Source organism: Leptinotarsa decemlineata, unplaced genomic scaffold (genome assembly GCF_025532065.1).
Source record: "Leptinotarsa decemlineata unplaced genomic scaffold, Ldec_3_MD MMD2_tig00005453_RagTag_RagTag, whole genome shotgun sequence".
Classification (NCBI taxonomy): domain Eukaryota; kingdom Metazoa; phylum Arthropoda; class Insecta; order Coleoptera; family Chrysomelidae; genus Leptinotarsa; species Leptinotarsa decemlineata.
Window position 1 is genome coordinate 74645 of NW_027412624.1, and position 26429 is coordinate 101073.

General features: G+C 35.9%; 1 protein-coding gene across 4 annotated transcripts in view; it reads left to right on the forward strand.

Annotated features, from left to right (window-relative positions):
- Positions 1 to 7659: 7659 nt before the first annotated feature.
- LOC111506951 (VPS35 endosomal protein-sorting factor-like) overlaps positions 7660 to 26429 on the forward strand; it is a 40166-nt gene continuing 21396 nt past the window's right edge. For 2 of the 4 annotated variants that reach the window (XM_074179345.1, XM_074179344.1), the window contains exons 1-11: positions 7660 to 7817; positions 7873 to 7951; positions 8009 to 8188; positions 16707 to 16875; positions 20712 to 21042; positions 21102 to 21278; positions 21336 to 21513; positions 21890 to 22059; positions 24008 to 24290; positions 24521 to 24664; positions 24719 to 25042. In XM_074179345.1, the coding sequence (XP_074035446.1) occupies positions 7795 to 7817; positions 7873 to 7951; positions 8009 to 8188; positions 16707 to 16875; positions 20712 to 21042; positions 21102 to 21278; positions 21336 to 21513; positions 21890 to 22059; positions 24008 to 24290; positions 24521 to 24664; positions 24719 to 25042 (2058 nt within the window). In that variant the 5' untranslated portion in view covers positions 7660 to 7794. Of the gene's footprint in view, positions 7818 to 7872; positions 7952 to 8008; positions 8189 to 16706; positions 16876 to 20711; positions 21043 to 21101; positions 21279 to 21335; positions 21514 to 21889; positions 22060 to 24007; positions 24291 to 24520; positions 24665 to 24718; positions 25043 to 26429 lie in introns of those variants that run through there. The other 2 variants (XM_074179346.1, XM_074179347.1) reach the window with 2 other exon arrangements.

Below are 26429 nucleotides of genomic sequence, written 5' to 3' on the forward strand. Positions count from 1 at the left end.
TGGGCTCACACCGATGGAACATTCATTACTTGAAGGATCTTCGAAGTATGCAGACGTATGTTTGTACATAGACAAGCACATGATGAAACCCTGTACCGTGCATTCACACACACACCAATCAAATGTAATTACGTCACTATGTCACACACACACCCAAAAATCTCATATGAAAAAAAAATTCTGAACGATCCCTGCACCAGACCCTTCAAAGTCACATCGCCTTGATGTTACTAAACAACAACAAAAAAAGCAATTAATACGTCATAGTGGTGGGGGGAGGCCCAGAACCGGCTGTAATCTGCTACTTATATTTGCCCTTTGCATCTGCTATATACAGTAGAGCTGTAGAAAGTAAAACGACATTATTGTCATGAGAATGTGCAATAATTTTCTGATTTGATCTGTTGTGACTGTTGGCAACAATTGGACCTTCAGATAGATCTGACTGTGATGGAGTAATTTGATGGAGTATTTGAAGTGGACGGGGAGCCATGAGACGCATGAACCTGTAAATCGTTAAACGTGCCTGAGAAGTTAGTCGAAGACTGACTAGAAGATGCGGAAGATTGCTCCTTAAGCTTCTGTTCACTAGAAGATATATCCTTCTCAAAATGAAGCAGAGAGTTGTGTTTTTAGCACAAGATCGGCAGGAACTACTCAAACAATCTTGAGTGGAATGATCTGGACGTAAACAATTGGTGCATACCTTACGTTTTCTGATTTCTTCATATCTGGCACTAGTCGACAGTTTCAAGAATTCCTTGCAATAATAAATAAGTGATTACCCTTACAAAAAATACAATGATGATTGCTAGTTGAAAAATGTATAAACGATTTCTCATTTTTGTATCCCGGTTTAAGATCGACATTTTTATTATCAATAGATTCCAACAATTGACATCTAGCTGATAAAAAATCAATAAACTCTTGTATTGTGGGAGAAACTTCTGTTGAAGTTTTGACTTCCCATTCGTTTTTTGTACCCACATCTACCTTAGACAACAATAAATATATTAATATCGTACTCCATGATTCTACTGGCTCACCTAAGTTTTTTAATGCTCTGTAATGTTTCAGAAAATTATCATGAAATGCTCTTAGGTAAATATGCGAGTCCTTGATAAACGTTTTTTGATTCAGAAATATTTTTAATATGACTTCTAATTATAATTTTTTTATTCTCGAATCTATTCTTCAACAAATTCTACGCCACTGGATAATTTACTGCATTCACCTCCAAGGAATCGATGAACTTGGCTGCATCACCCTTCAAATATGACTGAAGATAGTAAAACTTTTGGATATCGGACAAACTGGAATTACTATGAATAAGTGATGTAAAGGTGTCTGCAAAATTAGACAATTTATCATAATAATATGTTCCACTAAATTCAGGCAATGACAACTGCGGTAGTTTTACATTAAAAATTAATATTTGGTTCATTGACTTGATGAAAAGACGATGCACCTGGAGTAGGATTACATAAAAGATCTCTTGCTTTCGAAACAATAAGAAAATATTTGTTTTCGAATAGATTTCTTTCATCATGCTGTGACGAATCATCATCCAATATTTCAATTTGAGATTGGATATTATCGAATTGTCGTAAAAGGATTCAATGCGCTGCAAACGAGTTGCAATTTCTGTCAATTTGCAATGATTTGCTGAATCCTCAATGAACCCTATGAATCTTGTTAATTGTGATTTTATTTGACCCCTGCGGGCTACTAGTTTTCTTAATTCTTCTGACATTATTAAATGAGAAAAATTGAATTAACAAATTTTCCAAAGGAGAATTCAATTTGCTGTGTGAATAAAAAACTCACCAGCTTCGATGAGAAATGAATATTGTTTTGAGTTTCCTAAGAAAATGAGTAAACGAATGAATTAAATTATTGTTTTTGACAGACAACGTCACTGTGACGTATAATCTGTCTTTTATATGAAAATTGAATTGTTATCATTTGAATTGAATAGCATCACCTATCTATATGGAGTTAGGTTTGCTTGAATACTTATGAAGATCTGATTTGTATTTATTTTTGCATTTATTGCAAACGGTTTATGGTAAAAAGGAAAGGGATTGAAGGATGAATCGGAAAGGACTCACGGATTCTTCCGCTTTGTATCTTCCGTCGTTGCTCCTCTTCTTTGAATAATAGATATCCGTCTCATGGGACCAATGTCTAATCTTGTGGTGCTGGAGTGTCTTGCTGTTGAAGTGGACTGTATTTGTATCTTTATTTCTGTACTCCTATCGCTACCACTCGAATCTGTGCTGGTTCTGGTAATTGAAAATGCTGTTGCATATATTTAATGAATGTATATTTTACAGAGTTACAAAAACCAACATTTCTAACTATCGTTGTTTGCTAATCTCTCTCCTTCTGTCATCATGACAGTTGTCATAAAACATGACAGGGGCGTATCATATAAGAAATTCAACAAGTAGTTCATTTTCATCACGTAAATCTTCACAGAAAATGTCCTGCATATGCAATTAGCAATACAACTGAAAGAGTCGACCTTCAATTTTGGAACGGACACACTTGCAGACCGGTTTCGGGCTCCTAAGCCACTCGTCAGTGCAAGATAGTAAGTTGGAGCAAACTTTAAGACGAGGAATGAAATATTCTGAAAGAATTTCGATTTTCAATTATAGAATATCATTGACTTTAGGTTGATGATGGTTACTATTTTTATCAATTTTGATCAATGATCTTTAATTGAGTTACTTCGTGACAGTGAAATGGTATCTACTCAACAATTGTACCTAATCCATGACATGACTGACATTTTCTTACTATAGGACACTACTTTACATTTGGATGCATTTTGTTAACTTCACACCAAGTCTGTATATTATCTAACTGACGTTGCAATGTTTTACAGTCTTTGATAGTTTCGACAGGTAAATATATATTTAAATCATCTGCAAAAAATAACTTATTACAATCGACATAATAACTGAGGTTATCAATAAATAATAAGAATAGAAGTGGTCCGAGATTCGACCCCTGAGGTACTCCAGATGAAGGATTGTAATAAAAAGAATCATAACCGTTATAAGATACAAACTTTTAGCGTTGAAGTAAGTAGGATTTAATGAATCATAAATCAGCCAGTGTTTACGGGGGTGATTATGATAACTCCTAAAAGCCGTGGCGTCTCTCGTCAGCGGACTATTCGGCAGAAGAAACTTGAAGAATTTCTGAGACTACCTCCTGATATGTTCAGTGACTGTCTCCACTTCAGCCAAATCCAACTGATTGATCGCAACTTGTTGTTCCGTGCAATGAGCGTGTGTTTTATCACCGCAGACGCTCGTTGGATCGCAAGACTCAAGTGTTCCCTGAAAGTTCAGGCGCCTATCCAGGATAACTCCCAGATACCGCGCGCTTCTCTGCTCATCAACGCTCACGCCTTTCATTCTCAACTTCCATAAGATCTTTACATTAGTTAATTTCTTCGAAAAGTTGACGAGCTCAGTTCTCGATGTATTCATCTCAATTTTGTTCCTATCAAAGTACGGCATGATCATCCTGTCGAGATAGATATGCAGTTACTTAGCCACCTCGCTCGAGAACGAATGCGCGTAAATTGCGGTATCGTCCGCATAGATACTTACACTCGTTTTCGAGAACATGGAAAAATTGTACGTACACAATGTATACAGCTGCGGTGATAGGCAAGACCTCTGCGTGACATCTGCTTCAACTAGATAATTTGCAGATTTGGTTTGGTACACTCTCACACGAAAAGTTCGATTGATCAGGTAGGATTCAAGAATCCTATTCACAAATAGAAGCATGCCTGCCGATCACATTTTGGCGACAAACTCTTCTGTCCACACCTTGTCGAAGGCTTTTTGAATATCCTACAGGACTATGACTATGTTCTTCCCCTGATGGAAGGATTCCTTTATCCCGTGAATAACTCGGATCAGTTGAGACGAGGTTGAGAGATATATTCTGACCTCGTCGGAACCCAAATTGCTCCTCCGGGAGAAGGAGCGAAGACGGCTACTCAGCAATACTTTATCGACGCGACGACCTTGGCGAGCGTACTGGGGAGCGAGATCGGGCGATAACTATCAGGTTTCTAGCTTTACCGGCTACAAGGCCGGTAAAGCTAGACAACTTGGGTAGTGTTGGTGTTTAATTATTGCGTTGACAATATGTACCAATTGTACAAGATCCTTTCGAGGAAGATTGCGGAGTGAAACTGCTTCGATTCCATCAAGCCATGGGGCTTTGTTTTTCCCCAGGGTCTGTTCCGTCATGGCCGGAACATTTCTGTTCTTGACCATGCCGGCGACCTTGATGCTATTCTCTTGCTCGATACACTCATCAGGTTTAACCCAGTGAACATTGGCAAAATACTTCCCGAACAACCGAGCCTTTTGGAGATCCGACACCGCATATACTTGATCTCTCTGTATGGTAGGTATGACTTCGAAGCGGTTCTCCAACTCTCGAGCTTGTCCTGCCACCTTTTATTGGTGAACTCAGATATGCGTTCATTGACCTCTGCTGCAAGTCTCAACAGGTGATCCTTGTAGCGGGGATCACGAGTTCGCTGCTATATTTTTCTTTGGATGATCTTTTCTCTCATAAGTTCAACAATATATAGTTGGGAGGATATCTCGGTGTCCTTTCACCACTACCTTCCTTTTCGACCTATTTCTGGAGCATTGGATGTTTTCGACGAACTGCTCACAGATCATATTGAGGTCACCTCACGATATGTTGCTTTTTATCTCAGTCAAACCGTTCATAGCCGATCTGAGCTTCCCCCTAATTGGCGCTCCTGTAGCTATACGTTGCTTTCCTCCTAATGAGGTTAGCTTGAGTAAGACCAAAGAGCACCGGACAACGATCGGAGCTCAGCTCGTCTACCGTGACCAGTTCGCACAGGTCTCTTACGTTCTTATTTAGGACAAGTTCGATAGTGGTGTGTGAAGAACCGTTCCATGGATAATGGGTTGGCTCATCCGGGTATTCGATGTTAATGTTGTTGTTCAGGGAGTACTCCCACAGCGTCCTCCCGTTGACGTTTGGTCGATTCTGCCAGTTCCACTCACGCCTCCTGGCGTCAAGGTCTCCCACAATCAGCACTTTATTGCCAACGCTCAACAAGTTATCCAAGTTTTGCGGAAAGAAGTGTCCATCCCGCCAATTATACACTACAAATACTAAGGTATTATCAGCAAATTTCATACCTACGTGTTCTATGCTACTACTCTGCTGATGTATCTGCGTATGTGCGATACATTTTTTAATGATAATAGCTACCCTACCGCTTCTCACCGCCCAAGGGAAATATACCCGGATGTTTGTAAAGCCGCGTACCTTTAGTATATGCTCCTGCCGAAGTCTCGTTTCAAACAGAAACATTATATCAACCTTGTATGCAAGAATGAAATTGACAACACTTGGATATTCGTTGCAAATCCCATTCACGTTCAGCATACATGTGTTTATAGGCATTTAGAAGTTACATTCATGGATACCGCACGCGAACGTCGCGAACGCATTCCATTTTTCCAAGGGGTTACGAGTCCCCGCCATCAACTTACACAGGTCATTTGTCGCCCTAATTATTTCCGCCAGGTTAACCATTTCGTTGAGCTTCCGGAAGCAATTAGTTGCTTCCAAGAGGCTCTGTTGGGCTCCAACAATGGGCCTCACGCTCTTTGTTGCTCGCTCTCCCTCCACAAGTGGGGGAGTGGCGAGTGGTGAAGAACTAACACCAGGTTGGTGTGATTGCCTACCAGCAGCCCTTCTTTCCCAGGTGTTTTCCTTTGATGGAGGTGCCGGTATCAGCCTTAGAGGCAGTTGACCTGTCCCCGGCTGTCGTGCGGCCCTTTTGGCTTCGACCTCCTTCGCGCGCTCTCGGTAGACTGGACAGTCTCCAACTCTGGTACCGGTGGCACTGCACCAGGACTCTAGTGTTATTTCTCAATTCCCACGGGACTTGGTGTAGAGCACATGTTTTACATTCCACTTGAGGAAGCTTGATCATCATGTACAAGGGACATCTATCCGTTCTCAGCCTGTACACGACAACCACGCCCAACTTGTGCTTCTCCCAGGGTTCTTCCTCGATTTCTTCCACTTTGGGAGCAGAGTCCAGTCCCTTGACGCATGTGTTTTGTCCCCCGGAAGTTATATGTATGGAATTTCATGTTTTCCTCTTTGATTGTATTCACTATAGAGAAGTGGTCCCGTCTGGGCTTAGTTTTTATGAGAGATGACCTCTCAGTGTATTCCACTTTTAAGCTCCGCCGTAAGCTCCTTGTTCATGGGAATGATGCCTTTTACGGTTACGGATTTCCGTGCTCTTAGGACTCCTGCTTCCACTTTCCGTCCTCTTCTCCGGGTGAGGAGTAAGAGAGTTGGAATTTTGGCTTTAGAGTCTCATTGGGCTTTCTCAAATTCACAGTTCTTGCCAGGATGCTCAGGCGGTTGCCTTTACCCTCTCCTGGCCTGGTTTTTTCGATATTTTTAATTTCTTCAATGGCTTCAGCCTCTTTGATTATATGTATTGCATGTGGGTCATCCTGATGCGTTTCGTTCATGTTCGGTATATTGTTTCCTAATGTAATTTCACATTCCATTCGGTCCACGACTCTAACGTTGTTTCGAGGTGGTTCATTAAAATCCCCCTCTACCGGTGGATTGTGGATTTGAACAACTACTTCTTCCAAAACAGGGGTAGATTCAGTTAGTGGCGAGTGAAGGCAGAAATCTGTGGGTGCGTCACACCCCCCGCCCCTGGTTGCACTCAGTCACCGCTATGCGGCTTCTCCGTGCCCTCGGTACGTTGGGTGTTCCTCTTCTTCATGTCTCTGTTCTGCTCCTCGTTTGTTGGGGTTTTTATAGTTTCTTCCTCCGTATTTTTTTCTATTTCGTATTTAGACTTGTAATCTTCGAATTGTTTTTCATTTGTTTTGATGTTGATAGCATATCCATGTGGAGTATTCTGTTTTTCCTTATGAAGCCGGCCTTATTTTTGTAACTTAGTAAGGATCCACTCCTATCTGAATCAGAGAATTTATCTCTTAACTTATAGGCCAATGCGTCTTAGTATTCTTCGCTCCAAGATTTTAGGTAAAATTTTAGTGGCCGAGCAAACTTGAGTTTTTATCAAATCAATTGGTTATAATCGATTCGATATTTTCCTACTAATAACTGAAAAATCATCGATTATATCAAAAGCATTTCAAAACATCAGATCGATTCGATATATCGCATTGTCAACATCGATATTTTCAATGCATCGATGTATATCATCTATACCCATTCTCCTTTCTCCCAGAAACAGTGATTTTAGTATCGTCAGCATACATAATTATGTATCTGATATGAATACAGATAATTCATTGATAAAAATCAAGAATAACAATGAAATCAAGAATAACAATGGACTCAAAACAGATCCTTATGGAATGCGTATTTTCACATCATAAGGAACTGATGTAATTCCTGTATCATGGTTATTCACAGTCGTTGCATTGTTGACGTCGTTGCAGTGTTGACGTTGCAGTGTTGACACCAGTCATAAATATCTGAACTTCAATAGGAAAATAGAATGTAGAAAAGCAACCTTGGAGTTTCATATTTTCATTTTGACATCCACCTCACGGAATATCGGAAATAGTGTTCTGTGTCAAACATTGAAACTTAAAACGATAACACAAATCTAATTGCCAAAGCACAATAGAATGTCTTCAAGTCTTTAGCTTTTTACTGTGGCCAAAGGATAAACCTAATTGAAATTAATTTTAAAAAATGGGTGATAACTTAGTCGAATGGTTAGGAAATTATATATAATATTCACTAAAACTTCTACATCCGTTTATATTTTAGGAAAACTCTCATATATGACTTGAAAAAGGCTCAACTACATAAAACTCAAGTTGTTGATCATCCTTTGAAAAATGTTGTTGTAAGTTGCTATGTATGGGTATAGTTCATACATTTTTAACTTGGTATATTTTCAAAGGTTACAGAAAGGATCCCTAGGAAAATTCTTGGTTCAACTTCAAGCACAGGTCGAACCACTCCAGTATCAACACCAGCATCTATATTGGAGCCCCTTACCCTAGCGTTAAGGCAACTTGATCCATTGTCTGAGTTTGCATTACAAGATATGGATCCTTTGTCTAAAATGGCCGCTGAAATGGTGAGAAACTATAAATAATATAATAATAATAATAGCGACTTTATTTTCCATTTTACATAATAAATAATTATTTCCATCTTGAAATGCTAATTGTTGGCATAATAGGCGGAGTTCAGCTTAAAAAAAAATTATATGACAATATTATTTGACTATTCAATTGAGCTGCTCTTCCACTCAACCTCATAAAGCGCTAAACAATGAAAAAATAAATAAATTAAAAACATTCCTAACATTATTATCGAGGGGTGTTCTGTTTCTTCAATAAAATTATTTTCAGATTCTCTTCAAACTTATCTAACTTCATCTATTTCAAACTGTTCGGAATTTCATTGTAAATTTTTGAGATCTGATAACTGTAGGATCTTACATATTGTTTTGTTTTGTGCAATGGAGGTGTTAAAAGCCCTTTAAACCTCAAGTTCAATGTATGTACGTCAGTTCGGAATTTGATTTTATTATATAGATATTCTGGTGTTTTAGTTTTAATTATACTATGATATAAGCTTGCAGAGTGGAGCAACATCTGATTATCCATATTCAACCAGTTTATATATTTTAAAGTATGGGTAGTGCTTTCATATTTACGAATAGCGAAAATCAATCTCATGCAAGAATTTTCTATTTTTTGTATTTTTTTTTATAAAAAACTGAGATTTGGACCATACAGACAATCTGCGAAATTAAAATTGGACAAAAACAAGCTCTCGCGAAGTATTGATTTGATTTTTCTTGATAAATATTGTCTACTACTGTATATCAATTTTAAATGTCCATATACTCTGCGAATTAGTTCATTCACATGTTTTTCAAAACGAAGATTCTCATCTATAATGACTCCTAGGTTTTTAGCACAATCAACCACTTAGAGTATATTTTATATTTTTTACAATATTTCTTTTTTTTTTTTGGCCAAAGACTAAAATATTTGACTTAGTAGCATTCATTTGTAGACCGTGGTTGGAAGATGAAGCTACAAATGCATTCATATCAATATCATTTGCTATGAAAAAAGTTTTTAGTTTAGCAATATGTTGAAACAATTTTCAATTGTTAGTGATAAAGTTTACATTCCTAGTTGGATTTATTTTTTATTACTATTACGGTAGAAGGCTGATTTATGGATTAAGTTACACAGCAATAATTGTATGATAACGTAATCATTAACTCTAAAGGACAACTGTTCATTTCACAGATAACATACAGTAAAGCTAACACAATTAAAATGTAGTTGTAGTATTTTTGATTTTACACATGTTAATAATTAATTGTTAAAATACTAAACTTACATTCAAAGAGCATTTACAAAAAAAAGCTGAGTGAAGTAACCTTGAAGTCAAAAACTGGTACAAAATTTCTCACAGTCAATCATTGAAGATGTACATACAACAAGGATTCCATGCTTTGATTGGTTGTCCTGAAGGAATAGCTCCTCAAGAAATGGAACAAACCCATTTTTTTACTTCACAGATAAAGTTGTTGCTTTAGCAGCGTGGCATTCATAAGTGAATTCCTGTTGATCTATTACTTTATGTTTTTGCTGAACTGTCCATGTTAGCATAATATTGACATTATGAATTTCATTAGTTCGGACTTCCATTGTCTGATATCATATAAAATGATTTGAAATCCCTGAAATAACTACTAAAAAAAGAAGAATTGAAAATGAATAGCTGAAAATAACAATTATTTCAAGCAAAAAAACCTGAAATGAAATAATAGTGAAATAAAATACAAGTAAAAATTGAACAATTGAACAAAAAATAAAAAGTTAAGATATTCCAAGCCAAGTTACTTCACGACGTTTCAATTGTTATTATCCACAATCGTCTTCGGGTGATAACAGTCATCTCCCCTGTTGGTAACTTCGTTCGTTTGTGCTGTTTTCTCGTTCTTGGCAACCAAGTGTCGCCCATCTTTGCACTTGGCTACACCACGCTGATGAGGCCAATAGTCAGAAACACTTGCCCGTGGTTTGCCAATAATTTTTCTTGAGTGCTGTTCCGACTAATCCTTTCCTTTTTGAATCATACATATATATTTTTTTCTGTATAAGAAACACTTTATGTACGTGAGCAGAATTACCCCAAAATATTAGACCATAGCTTAATAAGAAATTTGCAAGTCCATGGTATGTTAACTTAAGAATATCCAAAGAGACAGTACTGTACAGTTGTCGAATAACAAAGCAAATACTGCTGAATTTGGATACTAGATTGTTTATATGAATTTCCCACGTAAGCTTATGATCCACATAAATTCCAAGAAATTTAATATGATGAACTTGCTTTATAGCCATTATAATTCATCCTTATTAATGGACTATAATCATAACGAATATTCTTCTGCAGGAATAACATGAAAAATGTCTTGTGTGTACTGATAATCTGATAATCAGTTATCGACACACCACTCATAAAATATATTTGCTGCAATATACATACCTTAATGGCAGTTTCAATGGATTTTCCATATCTGGACCCGTTGACAAATTGAAATGAGATTGTTCTATTCCAAAAAACAAGTGAGTCATATATTATCTTGGCAAACTGGGATCGTTTACCCTTATAAATTGGGACTGATTTTGATATCTTTGAAACTTTTGGATAATGTCCATCAACAAATGACATGTTTATCATGTGTAATAGTATATAACATATTAAATCTACAACTTTGTTACAGCTTTTATGCAGATATCATCTACACCTGCAGAGGTTTATTTTGTTTTTTTATACTTTCATAGATCTCCTGTGGTGTGGATGGTATTGAAAATACAGTACTGCTGAAAAATGTACATTTCATGTTCTCCAAGTTCGGTTTAGTAGCCCCCATGTTCGTAAAGAATTCATTGAAGTGATTACAAAACAAATCTTTTTCCTGAATATTATTTATTGTTAGCTTTGATGGTAGCGGAATTGTTGATTTATTTTTTGCTTCATTGATTATCTTCCAACTTTCCCTTGATATGTTATTGGCATTGCGTATTCTATTATTATTATTATTATTATATTCCAATTTGGCCTTCTTGAATTTTTCTTTATACTGAACCTTTAGACATTTATAACGTTCTCTGACGCAATAATTTTGTGTATGTTCAACTAATTTCGACATTTCACATAACATTTGATGAAGATTTTTTATTTCTTAGTTGAACCATGGCTTTTTCTCATTATTAATTTTTTCTTCTTTAATGTGAGAGCAATGTTGAAGTAATATTAAAAAGTTGAGTAAAAACAATTGTATGCCTTATCTACAGTTTTTGAATTGAATACCTCAGACCATTTTTCATTTGATACAAAGTTTCAGAAAGTTGTTACTTCACCAATAGTTCATCATTGTAGATGACTTAATTGTGAATAGTAGGCTGAATTCATTCAATATTCAACTAAAAATTGTTACTTCAGTAACGTCAGAATTATTTCTCTTTATCACTTGTTGCTATCACTTCTAATGTTGTCGTTCATGGAAATCTGGAAATTATTTACAGAACTTATATGCTTTGTTACTTGATGTGTCCACATGTATAGAGGCCATAGCTTCTGAAATATTCGCTTGTGTTCGTTATACATTGCCATGGTGACAATGTGACATCACGATACGTTGCCGGTCGCCTGCCACCTGTGGCGTACGCATAAATTACTTTATTAATGAACTTTACTGGTTCAAGATGAAATAATCCCAACTGGAAAAGAGAAAAGATTGGGGTTTCAATATACCGTTTGCAGCAATGAAAACTAAACAGATCCAAAAACTTCAGGACAAATTTGTTGAGTAAATCATTAAAAAACCGATGGATTTTCAATTCAAGAGAGACATCTTTTCTTTCTGACCTCAACTTTCGTATCTTTTCACCTGCCATTTGGTCACAATCACCCTCAAAAATTGAAAAGGGAAAGTACTGAGTGTGACAATTAATTGAGGACTGTTTAATACGAAACTTTTCATTTTGGCGCTTTTTTGCGGAAAAAACAACGACATAAAAAATCAAAATCAAGACCTCAACGTCAGTATCAGATATTCCTTTGTTCTTGACTTGTCGAATCCCGAACCCAGCAATTATTCAGGTGACGTCACGAAATAACAAATCAACTCTACCCACGCATGGTCGTTCTTCGGCCGAGTGCGAAATAAATTATCGGCAAATTTTAACAAATGTTTGTTATTTTATATGCGAACGCCTACTCCGTTTCACTATATCTCGAAATTTATGGCGCAGTCGTTCTGCATTGCAAATATGTTAGATCTTTTTTTTTCAGATAGAATTAGAGCAGTTCGGAATTGTGGTAAAAAAACTCGGCTGCCGATCGAACTGCCTTAAAACGAACACATCGTGATAATGGGAGAAATAAAGATGTGTTTTGTTATTTTGCAATGTTTCAACAATGACGTAAACGGGGATAAATCGGAATTGATCGAGCCGATAATTATTTATATCGAGAAAATGCATTTTAGATATACATTTCTACATTTTATATATACAAGATCCCCAAATGAAAACAAAACGCAAGTGTTATCGAGTGTCAACATTTTAGAATCTCAACGAATCTAGATCCTTCTGGTCGGTAGCTAAAGGTGTTAATAAAAACTTCACAAAATCCACAAGTCTACACTGAAACAAGCGGGTAGTTCAATTGCAACAACAGCCATAGGAAAGGAAAATCTAATATCTGAACAATTTACGTCCCACTGCACAGCCGATTTTCTGGAAAAGGCACTACTCACTATTCCCACACTAGAATCCACAATATAGGAAATTACTTTTCGACAACGTCTAGTAAGGCGAATTTTTTTTTTTTGATATAATTTCATCTGACTCATAATCATTCAATGAAATCAGAAATTCACAAGTCTGAAATGTATGATCTGATAAGTATGAGTGTTCAATATTCGTTGACATAATGGAGACATTAGAAATACTACATCTATACCAGTTGAAACGGTAGTAGAAATGCAAGTTAGTTTGGCAATGTGGTTTATCATGTCAAATTCCTTGAATAAATCAATTACTTTGAGAGTGTCTTCATTTTCAGTTAAAAAATTTACATTGATGTCACCACATAAAACGTAACGATTTGTTTTTCCATATATAAGGCTCATCAGACCATACATGCTTTCTATAGATATATCTTGGTTGCTGTCAGAGAGGCTGGCATCTGGCAAATCAACACCGCCGTATATAGTGTCTTCCAATCGCGTTCCGGATCGGAAGGACGAAATCCCGGCCTTGAGATTCGGAAGATTGAACGGCGTGTACACAAGATGAAGGCTAAGATCACGTCGGCGAGACAACACGCGTGTCGTATCCAATGTGTGATGGATTACAGGGCGGCCAACAGGCATTTCACGCCCGCAGTCGTATCCATCACACTTTAAGTCAAGGCGTGCTGCTGACTACCAAACAGCACTGCCTTGATAGGACACGAATGCTAGTGGCTGCTAACGCGGAACCTTAGGTTCCGCGAGAAACCTCGCTTATTCCAAGAGCCTCCACGTGTTGTGGATAATCCGCCGACCGCTGATCAGGTGGAATCCTTCTGGAAGAGTGTCTATGAACACCCGCAGCCACTCAACTTAGACATTCCAGCCCTAGCGCAGTTCAAAGCTTTCAACAGAGAACTTCGACAGCCTGAGCTCAATAAACTGCGCAACCCAATAACCCCGGATGACGTTCGAAGAGCCCTTGTGGGTTCCAAGAACTTTGCTGGCCCAGATGGGCTGAACACTTATTGGTGGAAAAAACTAACAAGCACCCACCGTCATCTGACCAAGAGTTTTCAACTCATGGCTAGATGGAGAGCAGCCGATTCCGGATTGGTTTGTCGAGGGGCGGACCGTTCTCATCCCTGAAAGCGGATATTTGTCGATTACAGACCCATAATTTGCTTGAATTCGTGTTATAAGTGGTTTACAAGCATCTTATACATAAGAATACTCATTGCAGTTGACCGAGTGTTCGAACGGATATATGAGCAGAGAGGGTCGAAGAGAGAAGTTGCTGGATGTAGAGAGAACCTGCACATCGATAGATGTGTAACGCAAGACTCGATACAATATAAGAGTAACCTCTCTATGGCCTTGATCGATTACCATAAGGCATTTGCTACAATATCGCATGAGCTCATCTTGCATTTGCTCAGATGCCTTGCGGTACCTAACAAAATGTGAGATGCATTGAACAACTGATACCACTCTGGCGAACTCGCTTCACCATAACATCTGGCCAAGCCAGCGTCTAAACCGGGTGGGTCACATTCAGAAGGGGTGTATTTCAGGGCGATTTCCTCGGTCCCCTTCTCTTCTGCATCTCACTATTGCCATTATCCGTTGCGTTCAGAAATACTCGAGGGTATAACTGTGGCACCCCCGGAAACCGGAGGCACAATGTTACCCATCTGTTCTATAGGGATGATCTTAAACTTTATGCCTCTGGAGAAAAGGATCTCCATCAGCTCTTGAGGGTGGTGGAAGAGTACACGCGTGCTATCGGTATGGAATTCGGGATAGACAAATGTGCGGGGACTACGGAGAAGATGTGCAACTCGTAGGTGGAAGCATCCTATACCATTTGGATGCCGGAGAGACGTATACTTACCTCGGGGTGGAACAACGCCACTCACAAGAGGTAACAGCAGTGAAGAACTCTCTCCGCGGCAAGTATCAGCATAAACTTCGACAGATCAGGTCATCGGAACTATCGGGAAAGAACAAAGTTGCTGCAACAAACATGCTTGCCGTTCCAATCTTACTCTACTTGTTTGGAGTAGTGAAGTGGACTCGGGAGGAGCTGTATCAACTCGACGTAAAGACCCGAAAAACGATGCATCTCTATAGGAGTTTGTATCCCATATCGTCCGTTCCACGGTTGTACTTTCCCCGACAACAGGGAGGCCGTGGACTTTTGAGTTTGGAGTGTCTACATGACAGAATGGTACTGGATACAGCCTGTAAAGTCGTCAGGAGTTCTGATCCCCTTCCTCTACATGGTCTGTGACCATGAGAGAGTAGGAATTGGAGCATTTCTCTTTAGGGCAGCTACCCGAGCAGCTGATGAACTCGGTTTAGTTTTCTACACTGAATGAGGTGACCACAACTCTGTCACCGAGTTGGAACCCGTTCAGCAAAATGCTCATATAAAAGCCGCAGAGATCACCTCACTTCTGCGGAAACACAAGGATAAACTACTGCATAGGGTCTTCTTCAATAACATTGGAGACCTTGGCTTATCAAAGCGCCTGACTTTCGCTTTCCTCAGATCGAGTGGGCTGAAGTCGGAAACTGAAGGGTTCATCATGGCTTGCCAGGATGGTGCCTTCAACACCTTAGTCTACTGCAATCGCGTGATGAGTATAGAGGTTCCTGATACAAGGTGCAGGGCCTGCCGCGAGGCGCCCGAGACCCTAATGCACTTGCTATCAGCATATCTAGCATATGCGGTCCCGGCCTATATCCATTGAAATAACGCGGCCATCTACGACACTCTTACGGTATTGACGAGACACCAGTGTTGCCCTAGGCTCCGGGGGATACTGAATACGTTGTGTGGAACGAGAAGTCCGAATTCATTAGAACTACTCGTTCCCCACCCTCAGGCTCATACAAGCTAATAAGCCTGATGTAGTCCTTCTCGACCACCAGAGTAAGACGATATTTGTCGTGGAGTTTTCAGCTCCTGGCGAGACGAGTATCGTCCGAAAAGAGGAGGAAAAACGGATAAAATATTGAGATTTTCTCTTCGAACTCCGCAAGACTCTATCCAGATCACTCTGTCAAGATGGTTGTTCTGATTACTGGAGTCCTTGGTGGAATGATGCCCTCTCTACTCTCGAATCTTTAAATGATACCGGTTTGCCGCACTAAGGAAAAAATTTAGCCGGACAGATGCAGAAGGCTGTCATTCTTGGCTCACTGCCTTTGCTCAGGGCACATGATTCTCGGACCCAATGATCACTTACCCCACGGTGTGGGGAGTGGTCGTTGGTTGATAATGCTAGTGCGCCCTCCCGAATGTATCGGGGGATAGGGCCTGACCAGCCCAAACTATGATTAAAAAAATATTTTTCCCCCGAAACATGCAATGTTTACCGGTTTCCCGACAAGACTATGATAATTTTTCAGAAAGATACATCGTCACGATTATATTATTTATGACAAAATGAGTTTATTAGGGAGTAGCCTCTCAATGGAAGACATGTTATTTCATACATTTTCAACCAGCGTTCACTGATACAAACAATGTCAGTTTTGTTTATATTCGATAATATTTCCAACTCATCTATTTAACCATGATTATTGAAATGCATGAGATTAGAAGTATTTATAATGCTTTCTCTGTAAGTTCTAACGAAACATTTTTTACTTGATTTTCCTGTCCTATCGCCTGTCTAAAAAAGAACTAGGTCCATCCTCCACCTCTCCTTTAAGAACATCTCTAATTTGATATTTTTCATAATATTATATAATTTTCATAATATTATTGTATATACTATCTAATTTCTTGAACATATTTTTCATCTATTTGAAGGATATGAGTGATACAAAACTTTCAAAAATGTCAGCACCAAAAGAAACTGAAGATAATGTGTTTGGTAATATGGAATCTTGGTCATCAAGAAAATCTGCAATTCTATCAAAATATACTACTTCTGAAAAACTTACCATGGTAACTAGCTTCTTGTCCGAAGGGGAAAAAGGTATGATGTAGACTCATTTTGTAGCTGAGATTCAATATTATATATTTTGCTAGGGAGTCCATAGGGAACATTAGATACTTCAAAATTTGAAGATCAATAACACTATCATGAAAAACTCCTTTGTATTATTACTTCTCTTGGTATTCAAAAAAATAACCGCTTTTGTAAAAAAATATAATTTGAATAAAAATATAGGATGAAAAAAATAAATTTTTGTCTAATTTCTACTAAGTTTATTTTTGTTACGATCGGTTTCGGTGTGTTAGACCATTCCCAAGTAACTGATTTACAAACCAAAACCGGTCGTAACAAATAATAAACCTAGTGGAAATTAGACAAAAGTTATTTTCTTTATATGAATTTATACAAAATAAATAGGTCATCAATTGAACAAGTTGCAAAAAAATAATGCAAATCACGTGACTACTGTTCTTGTGGTATTTTTCATTTTGATCTAAGTAGAAATTGATGTCAAATTCCAAATAAATTTGTTATAGAAAAAATCCATATGGTGCATACTTAGCTAATCTCACTCCAATATAACTCCAATATCAATGCTTCCCATGTTGGGCTGTAATCTCAAAAATATAGAACAATATGAAGAAAAATTAACAATATGTTATGAGAAGAAAAGAGAAGAAAAAAGACACCACATCAACACACCACACCACTATTATCTGAGTTGTGGGAACAATGTAAGATACGTAATATGTGTTAACAAAGAGTACTTTATTTCAACAGTAAAAATAATATTCAATCTGTATATACCTTTGATTCAGATGATCCCAGTATAACTCATAAGGTGGATTAGATTAGACAAAAGTTGCCTATTTAGGGGGACAAAAGTCTTTCTTCAGATCGTGACTATCAATTGTTGTATTTGCGACATTTGTAAAAAACTAAAATTTTCTTCATATCTGGAAATTGCAGCAGGAGCTGGAAATTGCATTAATTCTAAGTATCTCAATTTTGCAGGTAGATGTGAATGCATTTCTGCAAGTTTTTGTTACAGTATACAAGTACTGTTTAAGAACTGTAGCAAAAGGTACTAAGCAAGATTTTTTTGATATGGATTTTCTCATCATAACTCCCTGTAATAACAGAGAATCAAATCTTAATTTTTTTAATGACTCTCATTATGAAAGGTGATAATTCGATTTCATATTACGACTGAAGGTGTAAAATGGGAGTGAGGGTGTAACAGGATTTTCTGTCAAATACGTTTTTGAAAAACAACTTACTCTATTAATACAATTTGTATAAAAGAGTAACAATACTTCAGATAGATGTGTTTAGTGCTTTTGATAACAACAAAGGTTATAATATGCGAAATACATACCTAAATGTTGTCTGAAAATAAAGGTTTTTAATAAATTGACTACTGAACTGATAAATACACACTTGAACACCTGAATTTATTTAAAAAGCAACTAAATAATATTCGGTTGGAAAAAGCCTATGACGTGAATGATTTCGAGTTTTTCTAAGTTGAATTGAATTGCAATTTCATTTTGGTCGTTTGAAATTTGTTTTACATTCTGATGTATACGTTTATTTATTCATACATATGTAAATATGAATTTCCCTTTTTGAATAATTCCCATGAATATTTGTATGTGACTTGTCCAGAATCCACAATATACTTCTGAATAATAAATTATTATTATTAGTTAACTAGTTTAGTGAACCAATAATTTTTCAGAAGAAAGGTTGGTTGGGTAACAGGATCAATTTTTTCTTAAAAAAAACAATTGTTTTCTTGCCATCGTTTCGAATTTAATTAAATTCTTCATCAGGGCTCTGTAACAATGAATTTTCATAAACATATCTCCCACAAAACTTATACGATTATTATCGTTTCAATTTTACAAGAAGTAATGAGTTCTCAATTAAATTACTCACTGAAAAGTAGTTTATTCGTGTTAATATTACTATTTTAAAAACCATTAGACATATTAGATACATTTATGATGCACTTTTTGGAACATTTGGTGTAGTAATGAATATTACTGGAGTTTTTTCCCAACACCAAATCGTTATTTCTAACACCTCGACACATGTTTCGATCACCTCTTTGAAGATGAAGATTAAAACATTCAGTTTTAATCTTCCTCTTTGAAGATGATCACTTGGTGATCGAAACACGTGGTGAGGTGTTAGAAATAACGATTTGGTGTTGGGAAAAAACTCCAGTAATATATATTAGATACATATAAAAAATATATATATATAAAAAACATTGCAACAACCAAATTTTCTAGACAACATAAACACAGAGTGACATGAGATGAAGCCATTCGTTTGCTTCATGTCCTTGTGTGTTGATGTCTCGAAATTTATTGTTGTAATGTTTTTTTTAAATGTATCTAGTATGTCTATTGGTTTTTAAAATAGTAATATTTCGGTGAGTAATTTAATTAAAAACTCATTATTTCTTGTAAAATTGAAACGATAATAATCGTATAAGTTTTGTGGGTGGTATGTTTATGAAAATTCATTGTTACAGATCCCTGAAGAAGAGTTTAATTAAATTCGAAACGTTGGCAAGAAAACAATTGTTTTTTTAAGAAATTATTATCAATGCTTCTAATGCACACCGATTGGTTTCATTGATGGATATACAAACTTGCCAATTTGTATCTCCAAATAATCTAATGAATCATTTACACAGCGTGTAACATATTTATATGTAAGTATGAGTATGTGAGTATGAGTTTTAATAGTTCAGATTTCCATTGTCTAATATGATATGATTTGAAGTCTCTGAAATAACAAATGAAAATGAGAATTAAAAAAAATAACTGAAAATAACAATTATATTAAGCAAAAAAACCCTGAATAGAAATTACTGTGACAAATTAACGAATTAACTGTCTTAAACAAATTTATTTCCAACAATATTTCACTAATCACAAACTAATTTATTTAAAAAAATCTGTTTAAAATCTGTTTTTCCGTTAATCAGCTGTCGCCCTCATACGAACGACAACTCTCAGAAGTTGAGTTATTACAACACTTAGCAACTAACGCTTAATTTATTTCCACTATTTGAATTTCTTGTTTATCCGATCGATTCACTTTCTGAACTGCCTCTTGGTCGGGAAGACGTGCTTATATCGGTAACGGTCCTTTCTAGAAATCTGTAGTCGGTTCGGTCCTAGAATTTTACCTGCGATTTCCGACTGCATTCTTTCGCGGTGATGTCATGTGTTTGTTCGCTGAGTCAGCCGGCATATCGGTCAGGGACGGCATCAGATTCGTTACATTACAATGAAATAAAAATTGGCACAAAATTGCAAATTTAAAAACTAGGTGGTTTCAAGCAAAGTTACTTTAATACGTTTCGATTGTTGGTATCCAGAATCGTCTTCATGTGATAACTGGACTTATTCCCTCCGGCCATAGCAATTTCTCGTTAAACTGGTGAAGCGGAGAGAGGGAAGATGGGATAGGTGAAAGTACTCGAATGACCTATAAATAGTCATCTCTGGGAGGAATAAGTCCAATTATCACCCGAAGATGATTGTGGATACTAACAATCGAAATGTAGTGAAGTAACTTGGCTTGAAACCTCTTAATTTTTATTTCATTTTACTTGTTTAATTTTCAGTTTTTTGCTTAATGTAATTGTTATTTTCAGCTATTCTTTCTAATTCTCATTTTCATTTGTTATTCAGAGATTTCAAATCATATCATATTGACAATGAAAGTTCGAACTAATGAAATTCACCATGAAACATATTTTAAGTTTGATATATCTACGAAATTGATTAATCACTAGCAATTAACTTAAAATACTACAAATGTAGAGTACTTAATTTGCCTTCTGTTTCAAGTAACGGTGAAGGCTCAAACTACTGCAGTGGACAAAGTACAACACCGTCTAAAACAGTTAGACTCATTCGAGGAAGCTTCACAACAAACGCTAGATCTGTCGCAAGCTGAATATGTTATGAAAATTGAACAACTTAATCAAGAGCTTGTGTCTGCTTGGAACACAGAACAGAGAGTAAAGGCACTCAAAATAGCTATTCAATGTGCCAAATTATTGACAGATACAGATGTTTTACCCTTCTACCCCAGTAAATTTGTTTTGATTACTGACATCTTGGATACTTTTGGAAAACTTGTTTATGATAGGCTACGGATAAAAGCAAATTATTATAAGTAAGTAGTTCTCACAGTATGCATTAAATGATGAAGAAATCAATACCAGTAATTTTCAGACCAGGTTCAAAAATACCAACGTCTCTCCCAGAAGATTTTACCCCAGACATGGTGCCGGATACTGCCAAAGAAACTTGCCTCAACTGGTTTTATAAAATTGCTTCAATAAGGGAACTTGTACCAAGGCTATATGTTGAACTGGCTTTATTAAAGTCATATAACTTCGTGTCCACAAAGTAAATACAAATTTTTCAGATATGGATCTAGTAAAATATTTACAGTTAATTTTTTAGCGAATTTTCAGAGTCCCTCCCTCGCATCACTGATATGATTCATGGAGTAGGTAACCCCCTAGTGGCAGTTTATTTAAGATGTTACCTGTGTAAAACCGGGATGACCACAACAAATATGAATACAGATTTTAGTTTCTTGCTATCCAATTTCACTGGGTTCCTGGATTCATATCAACATGTAATTTATTTTTTATTCAGTTTTCAGATTACTAGTAATCTGAAAAATGCTCTTGTAAATATTTCAGGATCACTTATTGTTTAAGAGTTATTTATATCTACTTTGCAATTTACTGATTAATGATGAGATAATGGTGACCAGAACTGTGGAAATTTGTGTTGCCAGAAAAAGTTTTCAACATGAAGTTATATTTCCATTTCAATTAGTTCTTTTTTCTGTACTGAAAATTATATATCACAATTTATGCTAAAGTTGAAACTTTGTCTCCATATTCTCACCTTTCAATTATTTAGTTGTATTTAAAAAAAAAATCTTAGGAACTATTATTAATGATGAAATAGTTACAAACATAACGTTTTTTAAATTAATTTTTCAGTTGTTCAGTAGAGGAGTTGAAGCTGAATTACATGTTCAAAAAATGGATATGTCAACCTATGTTACCCTTTATACACCAGCCTTAAATTTTATATTAGAGGCAGTCGCTTGCAAAGTGAAAGATTCAATATTACCGAATTTGCTAAATGTTTGTAGAGAGTACAAAAACAGGTAAAAAATTGTACATATTTTTTATTTCAGTTTTCTGACAAATCTCATTCATTTCTATTTACTATGATGATAATCTATTTTGATTTTTGAAAATAAAGGCAAAGAGTTTGTGTCACAAAAATCTTGAACGGCTGAAATAACATTTGCCTAAAACTCTTTCGAACCATTCTGTCACAGTAGAACTCAAATTATTTCAGACAATTCATAAATTTATTTAAAAATTTTTTAATCCAGCTTTTTGAAAGCTGATGAAGTTATTCGACTATGAAGAAGGTAGCATGGAGCAGCTAATCCATAGCCTCGCAGAGAAAGGAACTTTTGAAATTGTCAGCCAGTTCAAAACATAAACATGTTATTGTCTTAAACACATATATTTAACATAATTTTATGACACCCAGTAACGGACTATTATTGCCCCTAAAGAGATATAGAAACTGGAAATGCATCACAAAAGTGTAGTTTGTATATGATCAGACTAATTTGACTTATTCAATTCCTAATTCAGTTTGGACAACAGAGTTCAAGTAAACACTAATATTGTTGTATAAATAAATCAACACAACTTGTTCCCACAAGTTTTGGCGACTCAATTGTTCACTATATTAATAAAGAAATTAATCCTGGCAAATTAACTTTTTATTATGACATATAAATGTTGAATACCTCATGATATTATGCGTAATCAGCTCAGGTGTTCATTTTTTCAAGGACAAAACACAAGCGCTACAGAAGGACCCTTTAGGCGCTCAAAGAACAGTGCCTGTGTGAAAGTAGTGATTCATATTGGATTTGAATCTCTGGAGATCAAATCCATTTGGAAAAACGTTCTCAGGAAGTTTATTCCACATAAACGCAATTCTCCAAATGGTATAGAGATCTTAAACAGTGAGATTCGAGGTGTTTTTGTTAAGGACAAAACACAAGCACAGTAAAATCCTGAGTTGAACCTCAAAAGGATGAGCAGCCACAGTCTGTCGCGTATTTCTAATATGTACCGCTCTTGGTGGAATCAAATGTACCAAGTCACTTGAACACTTCGCGTGAATGTATCTATAGAAGAGAGACAAATCCCCAACTTTTCTACGATGTTCCAGACTATCAAGGTTGCAAGTGATGTGCGCGTCTCCAATCAGGCGGATGCCTCTTTTCTGGATGGAATCCAGCAGCTTCAGGTTATGCTTAGGGGCGGAGAAAAATACTCCGAAGAACGTCTGATCTGTTGCTGTTGTTGAGGTGTGTACAGTTTTCTGGTTTGGAACAGTGTTGCAAACTTTTGAGAAGCAGCTTTTGCAATTCCAGTGACATGATTGTGCCAAGACATATTGGTGTCCATTTCAACCCCCAACAAACTTATCGAAGCAGAAAGCAGAATTGTCTGACTTGACATTACTATATCCGGTTCGGAGACATTTATCTTTTTGGAAAAAACCGATGCCTGGGTTTTTGTGGCATCAAATTGAACCTGGTTACTTTCACCCCAATTCGAAATTACCTCTAGATCTTCATTAAGATATGTAATCTCCTGCTGCCGGTGAAGATGTGCATCTGCAGCCAATATCCTGGAATCCAAATGGAATGACGAGACAAGAATTCTTGTTTTTTTCCAATAAGTCGTTGATATTGGAAGTTGTAGTTTTAATACATTATTCAATGAAAATTAAATTATTTTTTGTTCTTTCAAAATCCATTTACTCAGGTACAGACATATGATAAGAAACTTACAAAGTTGTTCATGGTGGACAATTCATCTCTATAGATTTAAAAAAACTTTATTATATAATTTTATAAATTACAAATAATACTTCACAAACAGTTTACACTTTATCATAAATAATGAAGTTGAATTTGTGAAAAATCGGTTTTGTTGAACATAAAACTACATTCAAGGTTTTGTATAATAAAATAACTTAATAAGAGTCAGCCAAAAAAATTCTTTTCCCCATTTCAGTTCACTAATCCTCAATACTATAATGTCTGGCTTGAAACCTTCTTATATATCTGAGAGATGTTTGGAATTTCTTGAAATGATGGTCAATTGTTCAGACCAAGGAATCCCTCTATATGTGTTATTGAGAACACTTGGACTTTGTGTAAGCGTGTGTCCACCTCCTAGTGAACAAAGAAAACAAATTTTGAACATTGTTTGGAAGTTCATTTCTTCATTCTCAAAGCCAAATGAATTTATTGCTTGTGCAGAGGCCTGGGTGCAGTATGTTGTATTGTATTTTTCCGTAAGTATGCTTAGCATCTCTAGCACATATTTTAATGTAATAACCTGCACATTTTATACTGTGTACATAAGTATTTTATTCTTTCATATAGATAAAGTACAACTTGATAATAATAGTATTTTTATAACTTATAGTGTATGCCAAATCACAGCAGTAGTTTTCAATTTTAATTTTAAAAAAAGTTTACCTCGCCCTCATTGTTAAAAATAACTAATGGGACTTTCTTACAGAGTAGAGAACTCAACATGATTCTGGGCGACATCATTAATCATATGACTCCAGATAGAAGTTTTGAAAAATATTATAATGAATTGAAACATATAATTGGAAACGTTACGTCACAAATTCAGGATTTTGAAACATTATTCATCATGGTGAGAAAGATGTTCCAAATGAATCATACTTGTTTTTTTAATTCTTATTTTTAGGACAATTTTCTTCCGCTCATTGATCTTTTTCATCAAGAAACCATTAAAGTTGAAGTATGCAAAAATATTCTCACCTCTTGCAGTTGTGAATACAAAACCAGTGACCCTGTCATAACAAATGCTTTGATGTTTCTTTGTAGCGTTCTTCATGATTCGGTTAATGCTTTGACCCCTGAAGATGAGTACAGACAAATTGGAGAAATATTGTGTAGTACCATAAGAAAAGTTGATTATGGAAGGCACTTTGAGCAACAGCTCAACTTTTTCGTTGAAGCTAGAGGAGCTTTTTCCAATATTGATATGGTTTTGGCAGAGCTGGTACAGGTTAATACCACTTTTTGTTTGGACTGTTCATTATCTCAATGTAAAATAATCATTTAGCATAAACCACTGCAAGTGGAATGTCCACTATTGAGTTCGCTAGTGTGAACAAATTACAGATATTTTCAGATTCTGATTAGAATGCGTTTTAGATAGAAGAAATTTCACGACCAACAAAAAAATCAAAATATATCAAATAAGGAATCTTCCAGATATTGAAAATGATCACTACCTGTTAACTATTGTTTTCTTTCCTGACCATGAATATCATGTTGTATCCAAATTGCTTACATCTTATCTGGATTGCGTACACCTCAGCAAATCGAAGATTCTCGATTGCATACACTTCTGGGGCTGATTATTCACATTTTCTCTAACAGTACTATCAATTTTAGAAAAATTACGCTATTCAGAAGCCATCGAATATTAATTGTTTATGATGAATAATTTTGAAAAAGCTGTTATATAAAACAAATCATATATTCAACCAGATGAATTATTAAAACGACAAAAAGTGTACTGTCACAGTCAGTGGCTGAGGAAAATATTGCATATGAACTCAAAGATAGCAGGGAGAGAAAGTATTGAAAATTATACAACATTGTTATTTCGAAAACAGTAGTTGAAACTAAATTGATGGATGTAGCCGTTACTATGTGGTAGGAAATCATAATGAAGAAAAGAGAATAGAAACTTCTATGTTTTTTAACCATTTTTATTTGAAACTAACGTTACTGGAGTTTCATCCTATAAGGACATTTTCAAACTCATACATTAATGTATAAGTTATCCATTAGTGTATAAATATGTGTATCGTATAAGGACATTTTCAAACTTATACATTAATGTATAAGTTATACATACACTTACTTATACATTAATGTATAACTTATACAATAATGTATATACGTTTGAAAATGTCCTTATAGGATGAAACTCCATTAACTTTAGTTACAAAAGAAAGTGGTAAGAAAGTTTCTATTCTTTTTTCTTCATTACGTAGTTGAAACTGTTTACAATTAATAGGTGTTGGTTATTATAACAAGTTAATCAAGTCATTGTATTTTTATACCATTTCATAATTAAATAGGTTAGCTTGTTAGTTGTTTTCAAGAGCTATTTACTATAAACTACTGACAGTAGAATCTGAATATATTTGTTTATGGATCTTCATCAAGTAACGGCCAAATCAACCTGAAAAAAAAAAATTTTTGTTTAAATAGTTGACAATGTTAAGAGAGTCCATTGCCAATAAATTGTTTAATAGATTTGAAATCTAAGAGAAGATGAAAAAATGAAGTATCAAAAATTACTAGTACTGAAATATTCAGATTGGTGGAGAATTTAAAATAATATCATAAACATAATGACAAGAAATAAGCATTGAATA